Source organism: Zootoca vivipara, chromosome 11 (assembly GCF_963506605.1).
Source record: "Zootoca vivipara chromosome 11, rZooViv1.1, whole genome shotgun sequence".
Taxonomy (NCBI): domain Eukaryota; kingdom Metazoa; phylum Chordata; class Lepidosauria; order Squamata; family Lacertidae; genus Zootoca; species Zootoca vivipara.
In genome coordinates, this window is record NC_083286.1 from 63,624,326 (window position 1) to 63,644,899 (window position 20,574).

The 20,574-nt window shown below is 49.8% G+C and overlaps 2 protein-coding genes across 2 annotated transcripts in view; one reads left to right on the forward strand and one right to left on the reverse strand.

The window, feature by feature from the left end:
• The window catches only part of TESK1 (testis associated actin remodelling kinase 1), a 37,703-nt gene extending 32,952 nt beyond the window's left edge, over positions 1 to 4,751 (forward strand). The window contains exons 9-10 of the mRNA XM_035100660.2: positions 222 to 369; positions 1,612 to 4,751. Of these exons, the coding sequence (XP_034956551.2) occupies positions 222 to 369; positions 1,612 to 2,573 (1,110 nt within the window). The 3' untranslated portion in view covers positions 2,574 to 4,751. The remainder of the gene's footprint in view (positions 1 to 221; positions 370 to 1,611) is intronic.
• Positions 4,752 to 8,378: 3,627 nt separating this feature from the next.
• LOC132592789 (B-cell differentiation antigen CD72-like) lies at positions 8,379 to 19,912 on the reverse strand. The gene is made up of 7 exons (XM_060280028.1): positions 19,840 to 19,912; positions 19,647 to 19,757; positions 14,356 to 14,445; positions 13,773 to 14,078; positions 11,750 to 11,931; positions 10,090 to 10,196; positions 8,379 to 8,457 (listed from the first exon to the last, which is right to left on the reverse strand). Exons 1-7 carry the CDS (start codon positions 19,910 to 19,912, stop codon positions 8,379 to 8,381), a joined length of 948 nt encoding a protein of 315 aa, XP_060136011.1.
• Between the last annotated feature and the right edge of the window lie 662 nt (positions 19,913 to 20,574).

A 20,574-nucleotide genomic window follows, 5' to 3' on the forward strand; every position in this document is an offset into this window, starting at 1 on the left:
TGGCGGGTAGGCGGGTGAGCAATTGGCGGAGCAATTGACCTCCTCCCTCCCCAAAGCTAAACAACTTAATTTCTTAATTTTGGTTCCTGGCCAAGGCGACCTTTTTGTCTCCAGCAGGGTCAGCAAGGGAGCCTTGGGGCTTTGTTTTGCAAGGGCCCCCTCCCCACAGATGGTGGGTGGGTGGTCTGCTGCTGAGCCAGGTGCCTTCTCCCCCTCTCTAGATGGAGCCCACCTCGAGGCCCTCCTTCCTGGAGATCACGCAGCGCCTGGAGAGCATCTTGAAGCAGCAGCTGGCAGCCAGAGATGCCAATGCTGCCCTGCAGAGCGACAGGACCAGCACCCCGGGGAGCCCGGCCCTCTCCCTCCATGGTACCGTTCCCAGTTTGGATTTTGGTTCCTGCGTCGGCGCAGGGGGTTGGACTAGATGACCCCCGGGATCCCTTCCAGCTCTGCAATTCTGTGGTTCTCAACTCACAGCCTCTTAGGGACAAAGGCATTGGACTCTAAACAACAGCTTTAAAAAGATTCCTTTTAACCAGCCTTCTGCCAACTGCCTTGTCTTGAAGGGGGGGGGGGGGAAGCGGCGTATAATTTTTTTTTGCAAGTTACAGTGCTCCCTTGGTTCTCAAACTTAATCCGTTCCGGAAGTCTGTTCCAAAACCAAAGCATTCCAAAACCGAGACGCAAAATGGATTAATCCGTTCCAGACTTTTAAAAACAACCCCTAAAACAGCAATTTGCCATGAATTTTACTATCTAATGAGACGATTGATCCATATAATGAAAGCAATAAACAATGTACTGCAGTCACACACACACACAATCAATCAATCAGCAGCAGACTGGGTTCCACACAGTCACACACACAAAAAAGCCGCAAGAACAAAAACGCAAACTAAATAGCAGAAACAGACAGACGTCAGCGTAACACTCAAAGCGAAGCACATTCAGCTTCCAAAAATAGTTCACCAACTGGAACACTTCCTTCCAGGTTTGCCGGGTTTGGGTTCCAAGTTGTTTGAGTCCCAAGGCGTTTGAGAACCAAGGGACCACTGTAGTGTTCTATTTATTTATTGCATGCGTACATCAGCTTTTCCTCCAAGGAGTTCAAAGTGACTTGCATGTTCCTCCTCCGCAACAAGCTTGAGAAGTAAGTTGGGCTAAGAGCTAGGGACTGCCTGCCAAGGTGAGCTTCATAGCTGAGTGGGGATTCGAACCCTGGGCTCTCCCAGCTCCTAGTCCAGCACTCTAACCACTGGGCAACACTGTAGTGTCGTGGTCTTGCCACTCCTGCCCCAAAGGACTCCTGCCCTCCTGAGTAATGTGGGCCCAAGCCACAGCCTTCACTTGGTCATAGAACAGGCATCCCCAGACTTCGGCCCTCCAGATGTTTTGGACTACAATTCCCATCATCCCTGACCACTGGTCCTGTTAGCTAGGGATCATGGGAGTTGTAGGCCAAAACATCTGGAGGGCCGCAGTTTGGGGATGCCTGTCATAGAATCATAGAACGGTAGAGCTGGAAGGGAACCCAAAATGCCACCTAGACGTCGTGCTTTGAGGTCTCCCTCTGGGCGACCCCCTGACCCCCCCTTTCTCCCTCTGTTCCAGACAAAGCCGCCCAGGACCCCCTGCACCCCGCCCCGCCGCCCAGCCTGCTGGACCAGCCCCACGTGCCCCCGGACCAGCGTCTCTCGCGCAGCCAGTCGGATATGGTGCCGCCCAGAGCGCCCCCCGCCCCCCAGGAAACCCCGCAGCGGGTCAACCCCTTCTCCCAGCGCCACGACCTCCAGGGGGGCCGCATCAAGCTCTTTGACACGCCCAGCAAGTCGCTGATCTCGCTGACCTTTGACCTGCCGCCCCCCTCGCCCTTCCCGCCGGGCACCCCCATCACCCCGGAGCCAGCCGTGGAGGCGCACTGCAACTTCTCTGAGCCGGCGGCCCTCGCCCGCAGGTGCCGCTCGCTGCCCGCCTCCCCGGAGATGCCCCGCCGGGGGGTTCCTCGTCCCCCCCAACCCCTCCTGTCCCTGGACTGCAGCAGCCTGGAGCGCCCCCTCCGCTCCCCTCCCGGGGAGCTCATGGACACCAGTCCCGACAGCCCCCCCAGCGCCCTCCCTGTGGAGCTGGCCACCCCCCTGGTGCCCTCCGTGCCCAATGGCAGCTTTATTCGCACGGCGGTCTCGGGGATGCAGCCCTGGCCCTCCAATGGGCTGCTCTTGAACAACAACAGCAAGCCCCCCAGCTGGGGAGGGGGCTTCTCGGAGCTGAGCGTGCCCTCGCCTGGCTTGGGGCCTCCGCTGGAGCACGCAGGGTCGGCCCTGGCCCTGAGCGCCCCAGCTGGCGGAGGGGGCAGCGTTGGGGTCCTGGAGCAGGAGGAGGTGGTGAGCTGCCCTGCCTGCTGCCTGGGGCCCTTTGGCTTCAGCTTTGCCTCTGTCTGCCAGCGCCCCCCCGCCAGCGCCCCCGGCTACCAGAACCTCAACTGCGAAGCCAAGAGCCTGCTGTGCCCGGAGCGGCACCACAAGGGCCCGGTTCTGGCCGAGCCCAGCCTCAAGCTGCCCGAAGCACAGTCCTAAGGCTGGCAGCGGAAGGCGGGACACACAGAGCCCGGCGGGGCGAAAGGGGGGCTGTGGACCCACGACGGATCCTTCGGGCGGCCTCAGGATGCTGCAGCGCGTTGAAGGTGACGGCTGTTGCCAGTGCTTGGCCGGTTCTCAGGGCTTGACGAAGCAGAGGAGCCTGTGGGGCAGCCGTGCCAGGGCCACATTTTTGGGGGAGTGGGAGGTTAAGATTCCACCCTGTGGCCTTTTGTAGCAAAGGGGCTTCCCAGTGCCTGGAAAACCCCCTCCCCAGCCCTGGCAGGTGCTGTGGGAAGGAAAGGGGGGGTCTTTCCCCATAAGCCAGGCAGAAGTGCAATAATGTGGCCGCCCCACAGACCCCCGTGCGGTCGGACTGGGGAGGGGGGCCACACACCAGCATCCAAGAAGCCCCAAGGTTTCTTTCTGGGTGGGGGGCTTCGCCCACACCAGTGCAGTGCCTCCCCCCACAAACCCAGGCCTGGTGGGACCTTCTGGGGTGGGCTGGAAATCGTGGCCTGGGGACCAGGGGGTCTTGCCCCCCGTCATACTTGCCCTGCTCGTTTGGAGGGGAATGACAGAGGAGAAAGAGACTCTTAAGGACCGGAGGGGGGGGGTGTCAGGAGACAGAAATGGGGGCAGGGCAGGAAAATGTTAGGGCGCCCGCATGCTTGTGTGCGGGTCACATTTGGGGACTAGGAAACTGGGAGACACAAGTTTGGATCTGCAATGTTGTGGGGGGGGGGGCTCAGCCTCCTCCCTGGGTGCTCCTCCTGAGCTGTACGAGTGTCGGAGGGGGGGGTCGGTTGGGGGGAGTGTTGGGGTGGAAACTAGCTTCTGTTCCCAGCACTTCTCTCCTGCCCCCCCATGTGCAATAATGAGGAGTTCTTACGGTATTTCTGGCTGCATCTCTGCCCCCTCCTGTGTGGGGCTCAGCGTCCGTCCCCCCCCCCCCCCGGCCCTCCCCACTCAGTGCCCTGGTGGGATGCGGCTGCATTTTTCATAACGACAAATGCTGCTTTATGTATTCAGCTTATTTAAAGTGTTGGAGAAATAAAACATGATGATGGTTGCAATGGGCTGGTTCCTGGCATCTCAGATCTGGTTCAGGACAGGCGACAGAAAGCTCTTCATGCAGCGCAGAGTTACAACCGTGGAACTCCAGGTGTCTCAATGTCCAGGCCGGTGTGGAGATAAGGGCTGCTCAAGGAATTTTGTTGCCAGAGGATGGGATGGTACCTCACAGCTGACTGGACTTCAGCGCTTCCCGTGGGGCCCCATCCTTTCCTGCACCTGACCGGGGGGGGGGGGGACAGCGCTGAGGGGCAGCATGCGAAAGAGGCTCAGGGCAGAGCAGGCAGCTCACCCCCCCCAGGTGGCTGCCTCTCTCGGCCTTGCAAACGGGAGGGTGAGGCTGCCAAGGAGAGTGAACCAGGGATGCCCCTCCCCATGGGGACAGGTGAGCTTGTTGGGAGCCTCAGGTGAGATCCCCACACGGTGGAAGTTGCTCCCGCTATCAGTCACCCCGCAGCAGCTGAGAAAGGTCCAGATAGTTTACTGCTGCAGATACACCTACAAGTACAAATGATCTCTATTGCTCCAAGTTGAGCCATTCAAGATGTGACATTGGGCAAGCAACACAAACTGCAGACTCACATACACCCAGACAACACCATTACTGGCCCCAACAACATCCAACATACCATCTCAGGACTATTTAATTGCTCATCCTCTAACATTGTGTATGCCATCAAATGCCAACAGTGCCCTTCAGCTCTCTATATTGGACAAACAGGCCAAACCCTACGCCAAAGGATAAATGGACATAAATCTGACATCAGGAACCACAAGACAGAGAAACCAGTAGGAGAACACTTCAATCTCCCAGGACATTCTATACAAGATCTCAAAGTAGCTGTCTTACTACAAAAGAATTTCAGAAATAGACTGGAAAGAGAAGTTGCTGAATTACAACTTATCACCAAGCTCAAAACCATGGAGGGACCTGGTTTGAACAGAGATATCGGATTCTTATCTCATTATACATGATAAGCGATCTTCAGCCATCTCAGCCCTTGCTTTTTCATGCAAAACCATTTGCAGTCGTTTTCGGTCATCAACAGCTATCAGTCAGTCAATCACCCACTTCCACCACCCTTCTGAGTGATCTCCCCTCCCCATCCCCACCCCTCCCCACCCCTCCCCACCCCTTCTCTACATAAGTGCCTGGGGACTCCCATTTCAATGTATCTGAAGAAGTGTGCATGCACACGAAAGCTCATACCAAAATAAAAACTTAGTTGGTCTTTAAGGTGCTACTGAAAGAATTTTTTTATTTTACTGCAGACTCACAGACTGACTCTCCTGAGCTGACATGCCTTCATTACAAATATAGTTGGGGCACTGGGCTGTTATAGCAACTACAGGCATAGGCAACCTCGGCCCTCCAGATGTTTTGGGACTGCAATTCCCATCTTCCCCAACCACTGGTCCTGTTAGCTAGGGATCATGGGAGTTGTGGTCCCAAAATATCTGGAGCAACTGGCTTGGCTGACCTTGCACCTGGGATTAGCTCATCCACGGGGAGATTTACATTCACGAAGGAAAGTAACCGCTTCTTGTGTCCAGTTATTGCAGCAGAACCCTGTGGCCAGAGCAGCTCCAGAAGTGGCGTCCCCTTTGGAGGCAGTGCTAGCTCCACCAGTTCAAGGTCCTGAGACGTCCCAATTTGTGCAGCTAGGACCTGCAGTGGCCTCTGCAAATTCCCAGCATTAAATGGATGCCCATGAGGAACATTTCCTAGGGGGCTAGCTAAGCAAACAACAACGGACCCCAACACAATATTAGAAATGAAATGGGTTTTCTGTGGGTCGACGTTTGCTCCGATTCAGCAGCAAACAGCGGATTTTCCCAGGAAAAGCAGCAGGAGAAAAGAAACAAAAAACCCCACCTTCTGGACCCGTGACTTGAATATTGTGGGACAAAACTCCTCCTCCTCCTCATTTTATTATTTATACACTGCCCATCTGGCTGGGTTTCCCCACTCACTCTGGGCAGCTCTCAACAGAACACTAAAAACAGAATAAAACTTCAAACATTAAAAACTTCCCTAAACTGGGCTGCTTTCAGGTGCCTTCTAAAAGTCAGATACCCGGTAGTTGTTTATTTCCTTGACATCTGATGGGAAGTGGGGGGGGGGGCGGGACGGGACGGGCTGAGTTGCAGGAAGCAAAGAGGAGGAATAAATGCAAATGGTAAGAATTAGGAGTTCCCCAAAGACTGGGGATTGGGAGCTGTGGTTTCTAGCTAGTTCATAACTGATCCAAAGTTAGCAGTGAGGTGACCAAGTTTGCTAATGACACTAAGCTGTTCGGGGTTGTTGAAATAAAAAGAGATTGTGAAGAGCTGCAAGGAGACCTGTCGAAAGTGAGTGAATGGGAGGGGGTGGGGAGGGCAAACGCAGTTCAATGTAATCCAGGGTCACTTTGAGGCAGAAAGTTTTGATTTCATGTCCAAGCTCATGGTTGTCTGAACTGGAAGCGATGGACCAGGAGCAAGACCTTGGGGTCATACTGGTAGTAGAGAGCTGGTTGAAGATGCTGGTTGAAGATGCCGTGGCCGCGAAAAAGGTCGAAATCTCTGCTGGGGGTCATTAGGAAAGGAAAATGAAACGGCTAATGTCATGAAACTGTCATTATACAAATCTCTGGTGCAGTGGCTGCATGTGGAACGCAGTTGTAGTTGCCACACTTCAAAACGGATATTGCTGAGGTGGGAAAGGTTCAGAAAACAGCCAAAATGACCGATCTTCCCATCTCCTACCTCTCTTTTTTATTTTTTTATAATAATATTTTATTGATTTTCCAAAAAAAAATTAGCAGAACACTAAACACAATAAAAAGAAAAACAAGATAAAAAAGAAAAATACAAATACAAATACAAAAAGCAGACAAAAAACCAAAAACATATAAAACATTATATCTTATCTTCTCACATTGTATATTTGGGACCTCCTCGGATTCCCGTTCTTGTGTTTCTTATGCATATTCCTAATTAGCAAATTCTATATCAAGATCTTAACCTTATAAAAACTCCTCCCCCCCCTCTAAATAACATCTTCACATATTCCACAGTTTTATTTACGGCTTAATTTCTACTCTAGAATATTACTTTAGCATGTTTTTTTAAATAAAATTTAAAATCTTTCCAATCTTCTTCCATCGCTTCTTCTCCCTGGTTGTGGATTCGTCCGGTCATCTCAGCCAGTTCCATAAATTCCATCACCTTCATCTGCCACTCATCAATTGTTGGTAATGTTTGTAGCTTCCAGTACTTGGCTATCAAGAGTCTCGCTGCAGTGGTGGCATACATAAAAAAAGATATATTCTTCTTGGGAATCTCCTTTCCTACTATGCCCACTTAACAAATGTGTATTTCAACACTTTCTTAAGTTCATTGTAAATCCCATCTCCTACCTCTCAACCAGGAAATGGTTGCTCAGGGCTGGCTGCCTTCTCACAAATGTATGGATGTGGCGTTTCTCTATTATCCACCGAGATGATTCCACTCTTCAGTGTTCCAGACAGAAAATACGATCCCACATTCAATGTTCCACTTCTGAAAGGTTCAAAAAGCCATTTATGAAAGGACTCCACCAGGGACAAAATCCACCCCAGCCATGAACGTTCTCTCTCACCGCACAATGGGCTGCCCCCTCAACTGTTGGCAGCGCCCAAATCTCCAGGGTGGCTGGTTGTAACCCCACATGGGCAACTGACTGCAGAAATCTAAGGCCGTAAAGATGGACAGTACGTTGCAATTGTGGAGAAGTGGCAGGTGAGAAATGAGTTGGGGGTCCCTATGCTGCTGCATGCACATGTTAAAGGAAAATCCTAGAGCTCGCTTAGGTTGTCAAACAAAGACACACTAGCCAGGAGTGTAGAAGCAAAAGAGCAGGCTGTAGGCCTGGTCTTTATTCAAAGACTCCTGCAACAGGACTTCCATGCACCACATGGCAGAAGCAGGAAGAAGTTTCCCTTTCTCCTCTGGTGAAGCATCATGCATCCATCATAGATACATCATGCATATGTCACAAACAGGGAGGGGTCTCTGGTAGAAACCGGGTCATCAGGTTTTGCCCCCAACCCTCCCTTGTCCTCCACCACACACCCATCAAGTGATACAAAGGCGATACTGTATTTACAAGTTCCTGGGCTTGCGGTCAGGTCATTGCACTGTTTTGTCCTGAGCACAAATCCATACTGTACTTGGATGGTTTGCTATTGTCCATGAGATGGCTACCTGTCTGACCCCCATCTACCAGGATGCAAGGGATTATCTCTTGTGCAAGAGGCTGTTGAGTGAGTACCTGGTCTCAGGTTTGAGGGATTATGGTTGCCCACATCCAGTGCCGGATTGACGTAGTATAAGCTCTAGTTTAGGGCCCCACTTTCTTGGGGCCCCCCCCAAAAAAAAAATTTGAAGGAAAAAACCTGGATGTACATTTCCAAAATATAAGATAAAAACCAAATGAAATAAAACCTACCTACAGCAAGTGTGTTCTGTGTTGTGTTGGCTCCTATGATGTAAGTTATGGGCCCCGCCTGCTCACCTGCTCCCTAAAATATCACGGGTTTTCTCATTTCTATATATAGGGTGCCTACATAGTTGCAGGGCAACATGTGCAAATGGCTTTAGATACCTGTTAGGTCCATGACTGACCATATAGCATATATTCAACACAAAAAACAGCAACAATTTGTTGTTGATAAAGGACAGCTGGACATAGAAAGGGCCCCATTCCCTTCAGGAGCTGAGGGCCTCATCCACCCTCAGTCCGGCCCTGCCCACATCCCAGACTCCCTCCTTGGTAGCCATTCCTTTCCTGAACAAAACAAAGATGGAATGGCATAAATCCGATACTGAAGCGGTTATATGACTTTCTGAAGTTTTCCCAGTGTACTGTACATAGATATATTCCTCAGTGAATTGTTCCATTTGGTAATGTGCAGCGGAGGCCCTTTGAATAGAGATACCGTAGGAAAAATTGTGATGAAGCGTTTTGTGGGGACATTTGCAGAAGTGATTGTGTTGATTTTGGTAGTAGGGGGGTGTACGATGTCCGCTGAAGGGGCAACCCCCCCAACCTTTACATAAATTCCAGTAACACAAACACACACCAAGTACCTTGCTGGATCCAAGACTGATCTAAGTCAGCCTCCTGTTCTCAGAGTGACCAGCCAGGCCCCTCTTGGGAAGCCACCAGGCAGGACCCGAGAGCAGCCTCTCTCTGCTCAGGCTCCCCAGCCCCTCCGATTCCCCTGAGGGGAAGCTGCCTCCGTCCTTCTTCTGCCCAGCTCAGACCCAGTTCTGGACAGGGAGTCTTCAGAGGACAAACCCGACACCCCACAGACCAGGGAACTTGGGGATCAGGCAGAATCCCATGGAGCAGGTCTGAAATGTCTACGGCAAATATCGTGCTGCAATCTAAGAAGTCTGTGCTGAGAATTTACAGTTGCCTGGCTGGGCATTTCTGTGCATTTCCTGAACTGAGAAAGACTTTTAAAACACAAGGTGCATGCTCAGCTTTCGGCATCACAGAACCCCAAAATTAGAAGGCAGGGACAAACCCAGAAGGGGGCGTCTACTGATACAAACAGGGAAATGGCTCCTCGTTTACAGACTGAAATATGTGAGGGTGGGGACTTCTCTGGTCCAGTTCAAACAGGGAGGAAAGTGGATGATAACAGCTAGATCAGGCATCCCCAAACTGCGGCCCTCCAGATGTTTTGGCCTACAACTCCCATGATCCCTAGCTAACAGGACCAGTGGTCGGGGATAATGGGAATTGTAGTCCAAAACATCTGGAGGGCCAAAGTTTGGGGATACCTAAGCTAGATGATGCTGAGGTGTGCACAGCAAGTGGAGCCAGAGGCAGGCAAGGGGAACAAAGCCTCCTCTCCTCTGGTCCCTATCCTCCTCTCCGCAGAGTCATGCAAGGGCCACACTGAGACTCAGGAGGAGGAGGAGGAGGGCTGGCTGGCTGGCCGGTGGGTCTGGCTGAGGGTTCTGGGGCAGCCTCTCCACTGCCTCCTTGGATCTTGTCTGGATTCCCCCTGTTGCCCCTGGACTGTTTTGGGCCTGGAGGGAGACTGATACCTCAGGTCTATTCCTTCTCATGGCTCTGCTTTGATTAAAGCCAAATTGGATACTGCCCTCTGTTTTCAAAAATGGGCTCCTGTAATTTGTCTCTCGCTTTGCATTGCCTGCTTCTTTTGCCAAAGTTTGTGATCCTTTTTCTTCTCACCTGGACAATTCTCTGACGGGGTCTTTGTGCCCTTCATAGCTTCCTCAATTCTGCTTGTTAACCACCCTGCCACCCTCTTGGCCCTGGTGGTTCTTTTCCCGAGAGGCTGTGGAAATTCTTTTTGCCTTCTGGGGGGACTGGATCCTTCCAATCCTGTAGTCATCCAGTAGGACCAGGCGGGAGCAAAAGGACCTTCTCTGGTGTACTTACCCTTCATAGGGGGTGCCATCAACCCAAGTGAAAACCAAATCCTTCTTCTTTTCAGACCATGTTTTTTGTAGTCCGATCCAGTATTCATTTGGCTGTTGAGTATGAGTCTAGGAGCAAAAAGTGTTTTTAGCCAGTGAGTGGAGTCAGAATTGTGATGGGTGGGTGTTATTTGGACAACGGGCTGTAAGTATCCCTGAAGGGGCGTCTCCACCCCCATCATTCTGCCTGGACATTGAGGTTCTCCTCCAAGGGCCTTCTGGCAGTTCCCTCACTGCGAGAAGCCAAGTTACAGGGAACCAGGCAGAGGGCCTTCTCGGTGGTGGTGCCCACCCTGTGGAACGCCCTCCCATGGTCGTAGGCAGGGGGGCAGGAGGGGGCAGTTGTCCCCCCTAGAAGCAGGGCAGCTGGCCAGCCTGCCCCGCTGCCCGCCCGGTGTCGTCTCCCTTCTCCCTGGCTGGCTGTGGGGCGGGTGGAGGGAAAGCCCCAGAGCCGCGCAAAGCGGTTGCCTGGCTTTCCCTCTGCCCGCCCCACAGCCAGCAAGGGAGAAGGGAGCTTTCCTTGCCCCACTGTGGCCCCTCCCCCTCCCCCTTGCCCCCCTAATTTTCATCCTGGCTACGCCCCTGCACTCTCCTATCAGATATCAAGGAAATAAACAACTATATGACTTTTAGAAGACACCTGAAGGCAGCCCTGTTTAGGGAAGTTTTTAATGTTTGAAGTTTTATTCTGTTTTTAATGCTCTGTTGAAAGCCGCCCAGAGTGGCTGGGGAAACCCAGCCAGATGGGTGGGGGTATAAATAATAATAATATATTGTTATTATTCTCATCCCTGGGGTCCTAAGGAGCTGCTGTTTCTGCTCCCCTTGACTGCATTTGTCCTGCTTCCATTTCATTTCCTCGTCTCTGAGACTTCCCCTTCCCCGTCCTTTCTTCCTGACAGCCAAAATGCCTCTTTCCTCAAGTGTGGTTAAACCCTGCTCACTTTGGCAGGTTTACATTCAAGGTCCTTCCTGATTCAGGGATGGGATTTCACTGAAAGGCTGGCTAAAACAGGGGAGGAAACCTTTTCTTAGCAGTGCCTTGCAGTGACGTTGTGAGGTCAGGGGGAGCCAAACGGGTTCCCCCACCCCTAGTGCCGAATATCCTTGCTCTGCAGGTGGGGGTGGGGGTGGCCTATCCCTAGAGGTCCCTCTGGTCCATTTTGCTCAACAGAGCAAGTTGTGGGTCATGGCTGACCATGAATGAGCAGCAGGCCAGATCATTCCTGCTTCACTCCTCCCTTGGCAGGAGGAGCAGCAGCAACAGGAGAGGAAGCCAAGCTGAGCGCAATGTCTGGACTGGGGTCTCCATTTGGGTTTGTTCAAGGCAGGTGAAAATACCTGTCTCGGTTCAGAACCAACTGTTTGTTCACAGCAAGCCAGGAACCATTGCTAACAGCGGAGTGGGAACTGGGCCACACTGCACATCCCTCGCTCCCCGTGTTCTCATTGCTTCCACTTCTGTGATTTTGACTTCCCGTTCTATGATTTGGGTCCCCATCTTGGGCGGAACTGGAGATCAACACGCTTACTGGCCAGGAAGGCTTGACTCTGGACTCGACGTCCCCTCCCCGCCCTCGCTTTATGTTTGAGCTACTGTACTTGTATCCTACACTTATTACCTCCTCGTCCCTTGCTATTACACCATCCCATAATTCCCTTGCACTCCAGGGCTTTAAAATAAGCAGCTGAGATGATCTGGCTTGGCAGGCTTCCCTGCTGTTTCTCCAGCTCTTCCTTTCGGATGAAGGTGAAGCCCACAGGCATTTCCACCTGAAGATCTTCCATCCATGAGGACAGCAGCCTGGATGGAGGAGGAGAAGAAGGTCAAGAGAGCGGCTTTCAGCTTCTGAGCAGCTGAGACTCTCAGGTGGCCTCAGGGTGGCAGCCAAGCCCTGCTGGGACACAGACCTATCCTGCCCATCTGCTCAGAGCCTGTGTGCCGCTCCAGGATATCTCGATTTGGGGGGTGAGATTCATAATAAACAACTATCAGACTTTTAGAAGACATCTGAAGGCAGCCTTGTTTAGTTTTAAAAAAAATGTTTGATGTATCGCTTAATAATAATAATAATAATAATAATAATAATAATAATAATAATATTCTGTTGGGAGCCATCCAGAGTGGGTGGGGTATAAATATTATTGTTGTTGTTGTTGTTGTTGTTGTTGTTGTTGTTGTTGTTGTTGTTGTTATTAGCATCCTGGCAGATTCCGATTTGGTGCTCTTCAGCAACAAATCTTTCTAGTGGCTTTCCAGAAGAGAATCTGTGCTAGGTCCAGTTCATGCGATATTATAGAGCAGCAATGTCCAAATGGTCGACTGCGATAGACAGGTAGATCTCCAGGGTGCTCCAGGTTGATCGCAGGAGCCAAAAAAGTGACCCTCCTGTTTCTCCTTAGCGCTCACAACGTGCCCTGTCCCTGGCGCTACATCCCATCATTGCTGCCAATTGGGGGAATGAGGGAGGGCGGGGGCCTGTAGGACAAGTGTTTCAATTCAATCCTTCCTCCCCAAATCTCAACAACTAATGCCGACTCTGGTCTGTCCCCCTGAAAAAGCTCAATGCCAATGGGTAGATCACTGCCAGTTTTGTTATACTGGGAGTAGATCACATTCTCTGTAGAGTTGGACGTGCCTGTTAAAGAGAAGAAGTGATGATGGGTGGTGCCTGGTGGCTGCTGGGCACAAAAAGCAACTTGTGATCTGGGAGATTCGCCCCAGAGGCTGTGGGAGAGTTTCAGCTTCATTTTGTATGTTCCTGGGATGCGGTGAGTGGGTCACACTGAGCACAGAGGTGGTGCCCCCTCCCAGCCCATCAACAGGCCACACCCCTGAAATAAATGCTCATCTGTCTCAGCAATGAACAGGGTCAGGGCTCCCCCAAGAGCCACATGTGGGATGCGCTACATAGATAGCAGTCAAGTACAACATTCCTTGTTTTTCTAGCATGGACATGCAAGGGGATGTTTGGTCCAGTCAGTCAGAACTTCCCGTTTCCTCCTGGGCTGGGAGATACTTCCTTTGCATGTGACTAGAGGTGGAAGTGACCTTACCTGTGCAGGTAACAAAAAGGACAAGGTACACAACCATTTCTCTCTCTTTTTGACTTCCTCCATCGTAGGACCAGCAGCCTTTTAGCTAGAAATGATCTGTTGGCCAACAGAGGACAAAGGGGCTATATCCATATGGGATAGATCAGGCATCCCCAATCTTCGGCCCTCCAGATGTTTTGGACTACAATTCCCATCATCCCTGACCACTGGTCCTGTTAGCTAGGGATCATGGGAGTTGTAGGCCAAAATATATGGAGGGCCGCAGTTTAGGGATGCCTGGGATAGATCCACATGCACTTTGTAACTAAGTCTGCCTTCAGGGATCCATCTGTGAACTGAATGTGTGAGTAAACTTCTTTTATATACTTTACACCAGATTGTGTCGTGTTTATTCTTTTAAGAGAGTTATACAGTAAGGGGACTTGCCAGGAATCTAATATTAAGAGGCTTAAACAAGCCTGCAACCAGCTACCTGCTGTGCATTTAAAACTCTGCCAAGTAAAGGAACTTGCTAGCACATTAGGAAGAAGATTAATAAACAATATATTCTCTCCTGCCTCCCTGAACATTCCCACCCCACAGACCTACCCATCTGCTGGCAAGAAGTGGCTTGGCCCAGCGCTCTCTCAACTTGCTCCTTCTCCCGCTTCAGATGCGTCAGGTTGTGGTCCGCTTGCCTCACTTGGTCTCCCAGCTGCTGCTGTGTCCTGTTCCCATCCCTCCAGCTCTCCTCCAGGGCCTTCCGGGTGAAACGGAGATCTCTTTCAGCCTCGCGGAGCAGCTCCTGAGAACGGGACAGGCCCCCCTCCAAGGTGCTGACTCTCTGGGCCAGGAGGTTGCTCTGGGCCGTGTGGTTTAGGGATTCCCGCTGGAGTTGCTGGGAGACCTGCCCATCTGCAGAGGGGAAGGGGGGGACACCAGGTTGGGCTCTTCCCTGGCAGGACCACCCAGAACAGCCAAAGCAGCTGGTCTCCCTTTTACCTGGCTTTTCCCCAGGGGACCACACCCCTGCAAGGTGGGCCTCATGAACTACATTATTCAAATGCACCTTTTCATGGCCCGAGCCCAGGGCAGAGAGGGCAAGCTGTGAGCCAACTGTGATTCCCCCCGCCCCCCATTGATTGGCTTTTCCCAGGGTGATGGATTTGGGCAGGGGGCCCCCACTACTCACATCGGACCCCCAGTCCTATGGCGGTGGTGAGAAGGAACAGGCAGGTGGCCAACAATGCCAGGATGGCGTACCAGGTCGGACGGTCTGACTCTGCAAGAGAAACTCACTGGGATCAGCTGGGGGTTCTTACTGACTGCTTTGAGCCCCAAAGCTGCCCGGTTGCAGCTGGGAAATGACCACTTGCCCCCTGGTCATAAGCATGTTCAGGACTGTGTGTCTGTGCTGCGTATGAGAAGGAGGCAAGAAGGTGGACTCGCGCAGGGATGGATCCTGCCTTCAGTGCCCCTCGCTGTGAAGGCCTTCCTGAAAATGTTGAATGACTAGTTGTTGAGGAATGAGCATGTTTTGAAATGGGTGCAGACAAGCCTCATCCTCTGGGGAGTTTGGCTCTGTTGCAGAAAATACCCCCCCCCCTTTATAACAGCTCATCCAGTCATTGTTCTGTAGTAAAACTGGGCACTGGGAAGAGAATTAGCTGAGTGGCAGAACAGCTGCTCTGCATGCAGAAGGTGCCAGGCTCAGTCCCTGGTGGCATCTCCAGGGAGGGATGGGAGAGGCCCCAGTCTGAAACTGCGGAGGGCTGCTGCCAGCCTGGGGAGACAATGCTGGGCTGGGTTGCCAAACACTCTGTGCTCCAAAGCTATGGTTTTCCCAATAGTGATGTATGGAAGTGAGAGCTGGACCACAAAGAAGGCTGATCACCGAAGAATTGATGCTTTTGATTTATGGTGCTGGAGGAGACTCTTGAGAGTCCCATGGACTGCAAGAAGATCAAACTTATCCATTCTGAAGGAAATGAGCAGCCCTGAGTGCTCACTGGAAGGACAGATCCTGAAGCTGAGGCTCCAATACTTTGGCCACCTCATGAGAAGAGAAGACTCCCTGGAAAAGACCCTGATGTTGGGAAAGATGGAGGGCACTAGGAGAAGGGGACGACGGAGGACGAGATGGTTGGACAGTGTTCTCGAAGCTACTAACATGAGTCTGACCAAACTGCGGGAGGCAGTGCAAGACAGGAGTGCCTGGCGTGCTCTGGTCCATGGGGTCACGAAGAGTCGGACACGACTAAATGACTAAACGACAGCAACAAATGGAAGATGTCTGGAATCTAGATCCCAAGCAGGAAAATGATTAGTCTCAGAATACGGCTTTCCCCCTAAAAGGCAGCGATCCCACCTCTCAAGCATCCATAATGATAGCTCAGCCTTCTCCCTCCATCTCCTCGGCTGTCTTCAAGTTGCCCAGGGAGGAGATGCGAGAAGACTTGGCGGTGCAGACTGAAAGTTGGAAGCAAAGGGAGAGGGAAAGATAAAGGCCCGGATTCCACGAACCCGACACTGAGGCGCAAGGGGTCCAGCAAACTGCATTGGGATCCCCCTCCCTCGCCTCTCCCTGGGCTCCCCCAATCAGCTCTGGGTGGTCAGGAGAGCCCCCAGGACAACATGCAAAGGGAGGAGAGCAAGCGGGGATCGGAAGGGGATTTTCATTTTTGTGGGGGGTAGGGGATTTTATTTTTATTTTTTTATAAGACATGTATGAGAGATAGCTGGGCGGACACCCTCCCCTGTCTTCTCTCGTTACTCTAGAGCCCACTGGTGGCAGAGGTGGGTTCGGGGGGGGGGGAGGGGAATAAACCCAGCTATAAAATGGACCACCTTCAACTATTCACCCTGCATGGGACTCTCTCGTGGCAGGAGGGGGCTCATGGGGGTGGGTGGGAAAGGGTGGCTGAATATGATATGTATGTCTTGTTTTATCTTATAAAATTAATAAAAATTATTATATATATAAAATAAGACCAAGCGGGGATCGTTCCACCTGGCAAGCAGAAGAGCAGGAGTCTGGACTCTGAAGGCTCCTTGGTGGCAGGTGATGTTGTCAATGGATGTGGAGGATGAATGTGGAGGACAAGGGGCTGCATTGCAAGGAGGACTTCTGCCGGGGGCCTGTGGATTTAATGGTGATTAGATACCTGGCACAATACTCAGACTGACTTACTTTCTGAGTATATTTCACTTTACAAGGTCCTTGTAAGCATAGCTCCGAATGCTGAAAGTCACATGCATGTGGAGTATTATTGTTTGGCTTATGTATTAATTATTTGAGCAGACAAAACCAGCTGGACAGATGGGTGTTTTAATGGTATTACCTGACCAGAAGACGAGGCAGGTCAGAAATCTATTGAGAGAAGTAGCCCTTTCATCATCTTGAACTTGTATTTTAAGTTTCTCAGATAAATGGAAAACCTTCCTTATCTATGACGTTTTCTTACTTCTGCAAAACACCAGAATGAGTCATATTTGCTTGATTAAAAAAAGTTCCACTTACAGTAAATAAGGAAAATAAAATGCAGACTTTGCATTTTAAATGTCAGTGGTCTCCAGACGTGCTGATTTGCTAAGCAAAGTGGCCCTCGGTGGAAAGGGAAACTGGGTTGGGCGACTCCAGGCAATCTGTTTGTTGCGTAGTTACTTGCACCAAACTTAGGTGAACTTATTTATTCAGCATTTAGGTAGAGGTAAAGCATTTGGAGGTCTTTAAGCGGAGGCTTGACAGGCATATGTCAAGAATGCTTTGATGGTGTTTCCTGCTTGGCAGGGGGTTGGACTGGATGGCCCTTGTGGTCTCTTCCAACTCTACGATTCTATGATTAGGAAGAACTTCCTGACAGTAAGAGCTGTTTGACAGTGGGATTTGCTGCCAAGGAGTGTGGTGGAGTCTCCTTTAAGCAGAGGCTTGACAGACATATGTCAAGAATGCTTTGATGGTGTTTCCTGCTTGGCAGGGGGTTGGACTGGATGGCCCTTGTGGTCTCTTCCAACTCTAGGATTCTAGGATTTGTTCTGAATTGTTTGTGATTGCTTGCCCTTAGTCATTTGTTCACCCCACACTTTTTAATAATAATAATAATAAATAATAATAATAATAATTTATTTATTATTTATACCCCGTCCATCTGGCTGGGTTTCCCCAGCCACTCTGAGCAGCTTCCAACAGAAAAATAAAACAATTGATTAAATATTAAAAGCCTCCCCAAATCCGTTTCCCCATCACTTTCCAAACCAAGAAAACGCAGATTCTTTCCCTTTTTAAGTCTGATCCTTTTAAAAAATGGATTTGCTGCAGTTGGGTGTCAGAGTCCCGTAATCTGTGCATACCTAAATGTCTCCTGCAAAACAGTGGCAACCTGGAGGGGCCCTTTGCTCGCTTGTTTACTTAGAAGAGTTCTCTAAAGCAGGGCACTTCAGAAGAGCACAATATTGCACAAAACCAGTCATCATCTTGAAACAACCTGCTCCTCCCCCCCCCCCCCCGCAACATGTGGAATAAAATGTGGTCCCTACTTTTAAAGCTGAGGTTTCGCACTCCCAGATTTGGAATTGTGTTTTGAAGCTGCCTGCCTGTGCCGGATAAAAGACTGGATACTGCTGGAAAAAACACAGTTGCTAGATTTGGAGGGTCATGATGTCAAACATGGCTGGCATGCTTGTACTGTATCTTGTATGGCAAAGCAGGAATATGTAAAAGCTTTGCCAACTGTGTTATTAGAAAAATAATAATTAGGGTGTGTGGAAAATACAAAAAAATTAGAAAATAAAACCCCAAGGTGGTGATCCCCAATAGAAGCTGAGACAAGGAAAAATAATGAGTGGTAACTGGGGTACCTATAATGATACTTTTCAGGAGAATAAAAAAATGAAAAAAATGAAGAGATTAAAGAATGTTTCGGACTGGCTAAACTTTCATCAAATCAATTCAAAATGTAAGGTGAATAAGAAATGGGGATTTGCAGAAAACCATCACAATTCGAAAAAGAAATATTAAGACCTAGAGTTAAAAATTTATCTCAAATGTATAGGATATTGTTAGATTGGGAAACTAAATAAAAATTTGTGAAATCATCTATGATCAAACGGGCACAAGATGCGAGTCACAATATTAATCTGAACCTGTGAGAACATTTGTTGAAAATAAATTTGAAATTCACTGCTAGTTTAAACTGTTTGAAAATGATCCACAGGTGGTACTTGATGCCAAGTAAACAAGCTAAAATGTTTAGAACTAAAATGGCCCATGCTAGAAATGTAAAGAAACAATTGGCACATTTTATCACTCATGCTGGTCTTGTAGAATAATTAAAGAATTACGGGAGGTGGTTTGTAACCTATTTAAGAAAATGTTTAAAAGAATGTTTCCTAAAAATCCAGAAGCCTTCCTTCTGGGAATAATAACAATAGACCCCCCCCCCCAAAAAAATATATCAAACTACTCTATGGATGTGACTACAGCGGCCCGAATTCTGGTAGCACAAAAGTGGAGAACAGTACCATCAAGAGAATATATAGAACTTGCCAGTATGACAGATTAATAAAGACGCTATGAATTTATAAGAGGACTGGACATTATATATAGAATATATATGGAAAAACATTTTAACAAGAAAATAAGTGTGACTAACTGAAAAAAGAATGCTCAGCAGTGGAGGTGACAAAGTGGGACAGGGGTAAGGCAATGAAAATAATTTAGTAGAATAAGAAAACACAGTCAAAAAGACAACAGACAGGAAACCAGAGAAAGAGTCGACGGGGAGTTAAAATTAAGGTTTATAAGAGTTAATTAAACTGGAGGAATAAGTTATGTTGCTATTATTATTTACAAATTATTTATATTATTTACAAATTAAAAATTGTCCAGTAGCACCTTATAGACCAACTAAGTTTGTTCTGGTATAAGCTTTTCATGTGCATTCACACTTCAGGGTTTATTTTATTTTATTTTGACTGCGTCAGAAATAAAACCAACACAGCTGAATCTATTATTATTTACATTATTATTATTAGGCGGTGGAAGACAGGAGTGCCTGGCATGCTATGGTCCAACAATTATTTCTTTCCCCACTCTTTCTTACTGTTATGGGTCTGACTGTAACATATTATGCATTGATGATATGATAAAACAGAAAAGCAAAAAATAAAAAATAAAAACCACTAAATAGGCAGAGTAGACAGACACCAGCCTATGCCCCCCATGCTTTTTACGGAGCCCATGGCAAAAAAAATAAAATTGGTTTGTTAAAATTTAGTTGATAAAATAAGAAAAGTATTAGGACATAATTTGTGAGACCCTCCCCTCCCCCGAGATTTTGACTACCTGGGACCCTCCACAGGGTTTAATCCAGCACTGGTGAAGAGCCTCCCATTTGGTGGAGGAGGAAGGATGGCCATCTCCAGACCCCCCCTCCTTCCTTCTCTGGCAGCATCCTCCTAGTGGGGAGGGTACCAGATACTCACCTCTTGCGTCTTCTGGTTTCCTGGGGGTCTCCTCCTCCTCCTCTTCCTCCTCCTCCCCCCTGGGCCTGGGCCCCTGGATGTTCTCATAGGTGAGCTCCCCATCATTTGGCTCTGGAAGACAAGGTGGTGTGAGGAACAGGTGGTGACATGGGGGGGGAGCTGGGGGGGAGATCTGGGCTGGCTGCACCTCTACCTTCCTCCTGGCTCTCCTCCCTTCGAAGGACCTTCGCAAATCTCAGGTCAGCGTAAGTCACCCCCTGAGACATCCTGGGAGCTCCAGCCCTGCCCCTGAGATGCCCCTGGGGTGGGGGAAGCAGTTGCTTGGGCTTCACATGCTCTACACAGGAAGAGTGGGGCTGGGCCACTGGTCCTCAGGAGCAGATGGGACCCACAGAGCCTCAGATCCAGACTCCTGCTGCCCACGCTCTGTGAGGTGGGGTCTGGAAGGGAACGCCCTCCCCTGGTCCCCAGAGGGCAGGCAGGTGCCTGATGTGCTCGCTGTCTGCCCCTGCAGAGCAAAGCATGTGCCGTGGGCTGAGTGTGGGGCCACAGTTCACTGGTTAAGTGTAGACCTCGTGCGCATGAATGAGGACGTGGGCTCATTTCCTTCCTCTTCCAAAGTATAGCCATTCAAGCAGACTCTTCTAGAACTACAAGACTCTGGTGAATGTTCCTGCCACATCAGAGGCAGGAGTATGAGCTACCGTATTTTTCCGTGTATAAGACTATCCCCCCCCCCCATTTTTGTAGTTTAAAATAAGGGGTCATCTTATAAACAGATAGTGCATTTTCTTAATTTTGAATCTCCCAAAATAGGGGGGTGTCTTATACATGGGGGGTGTTATACACGGAAAAATACGGTATATACAAAATATTAATTCAAGAAGGATACTGATAAGCTGGAACGTGTCCAGAAGAGGGCAACCAA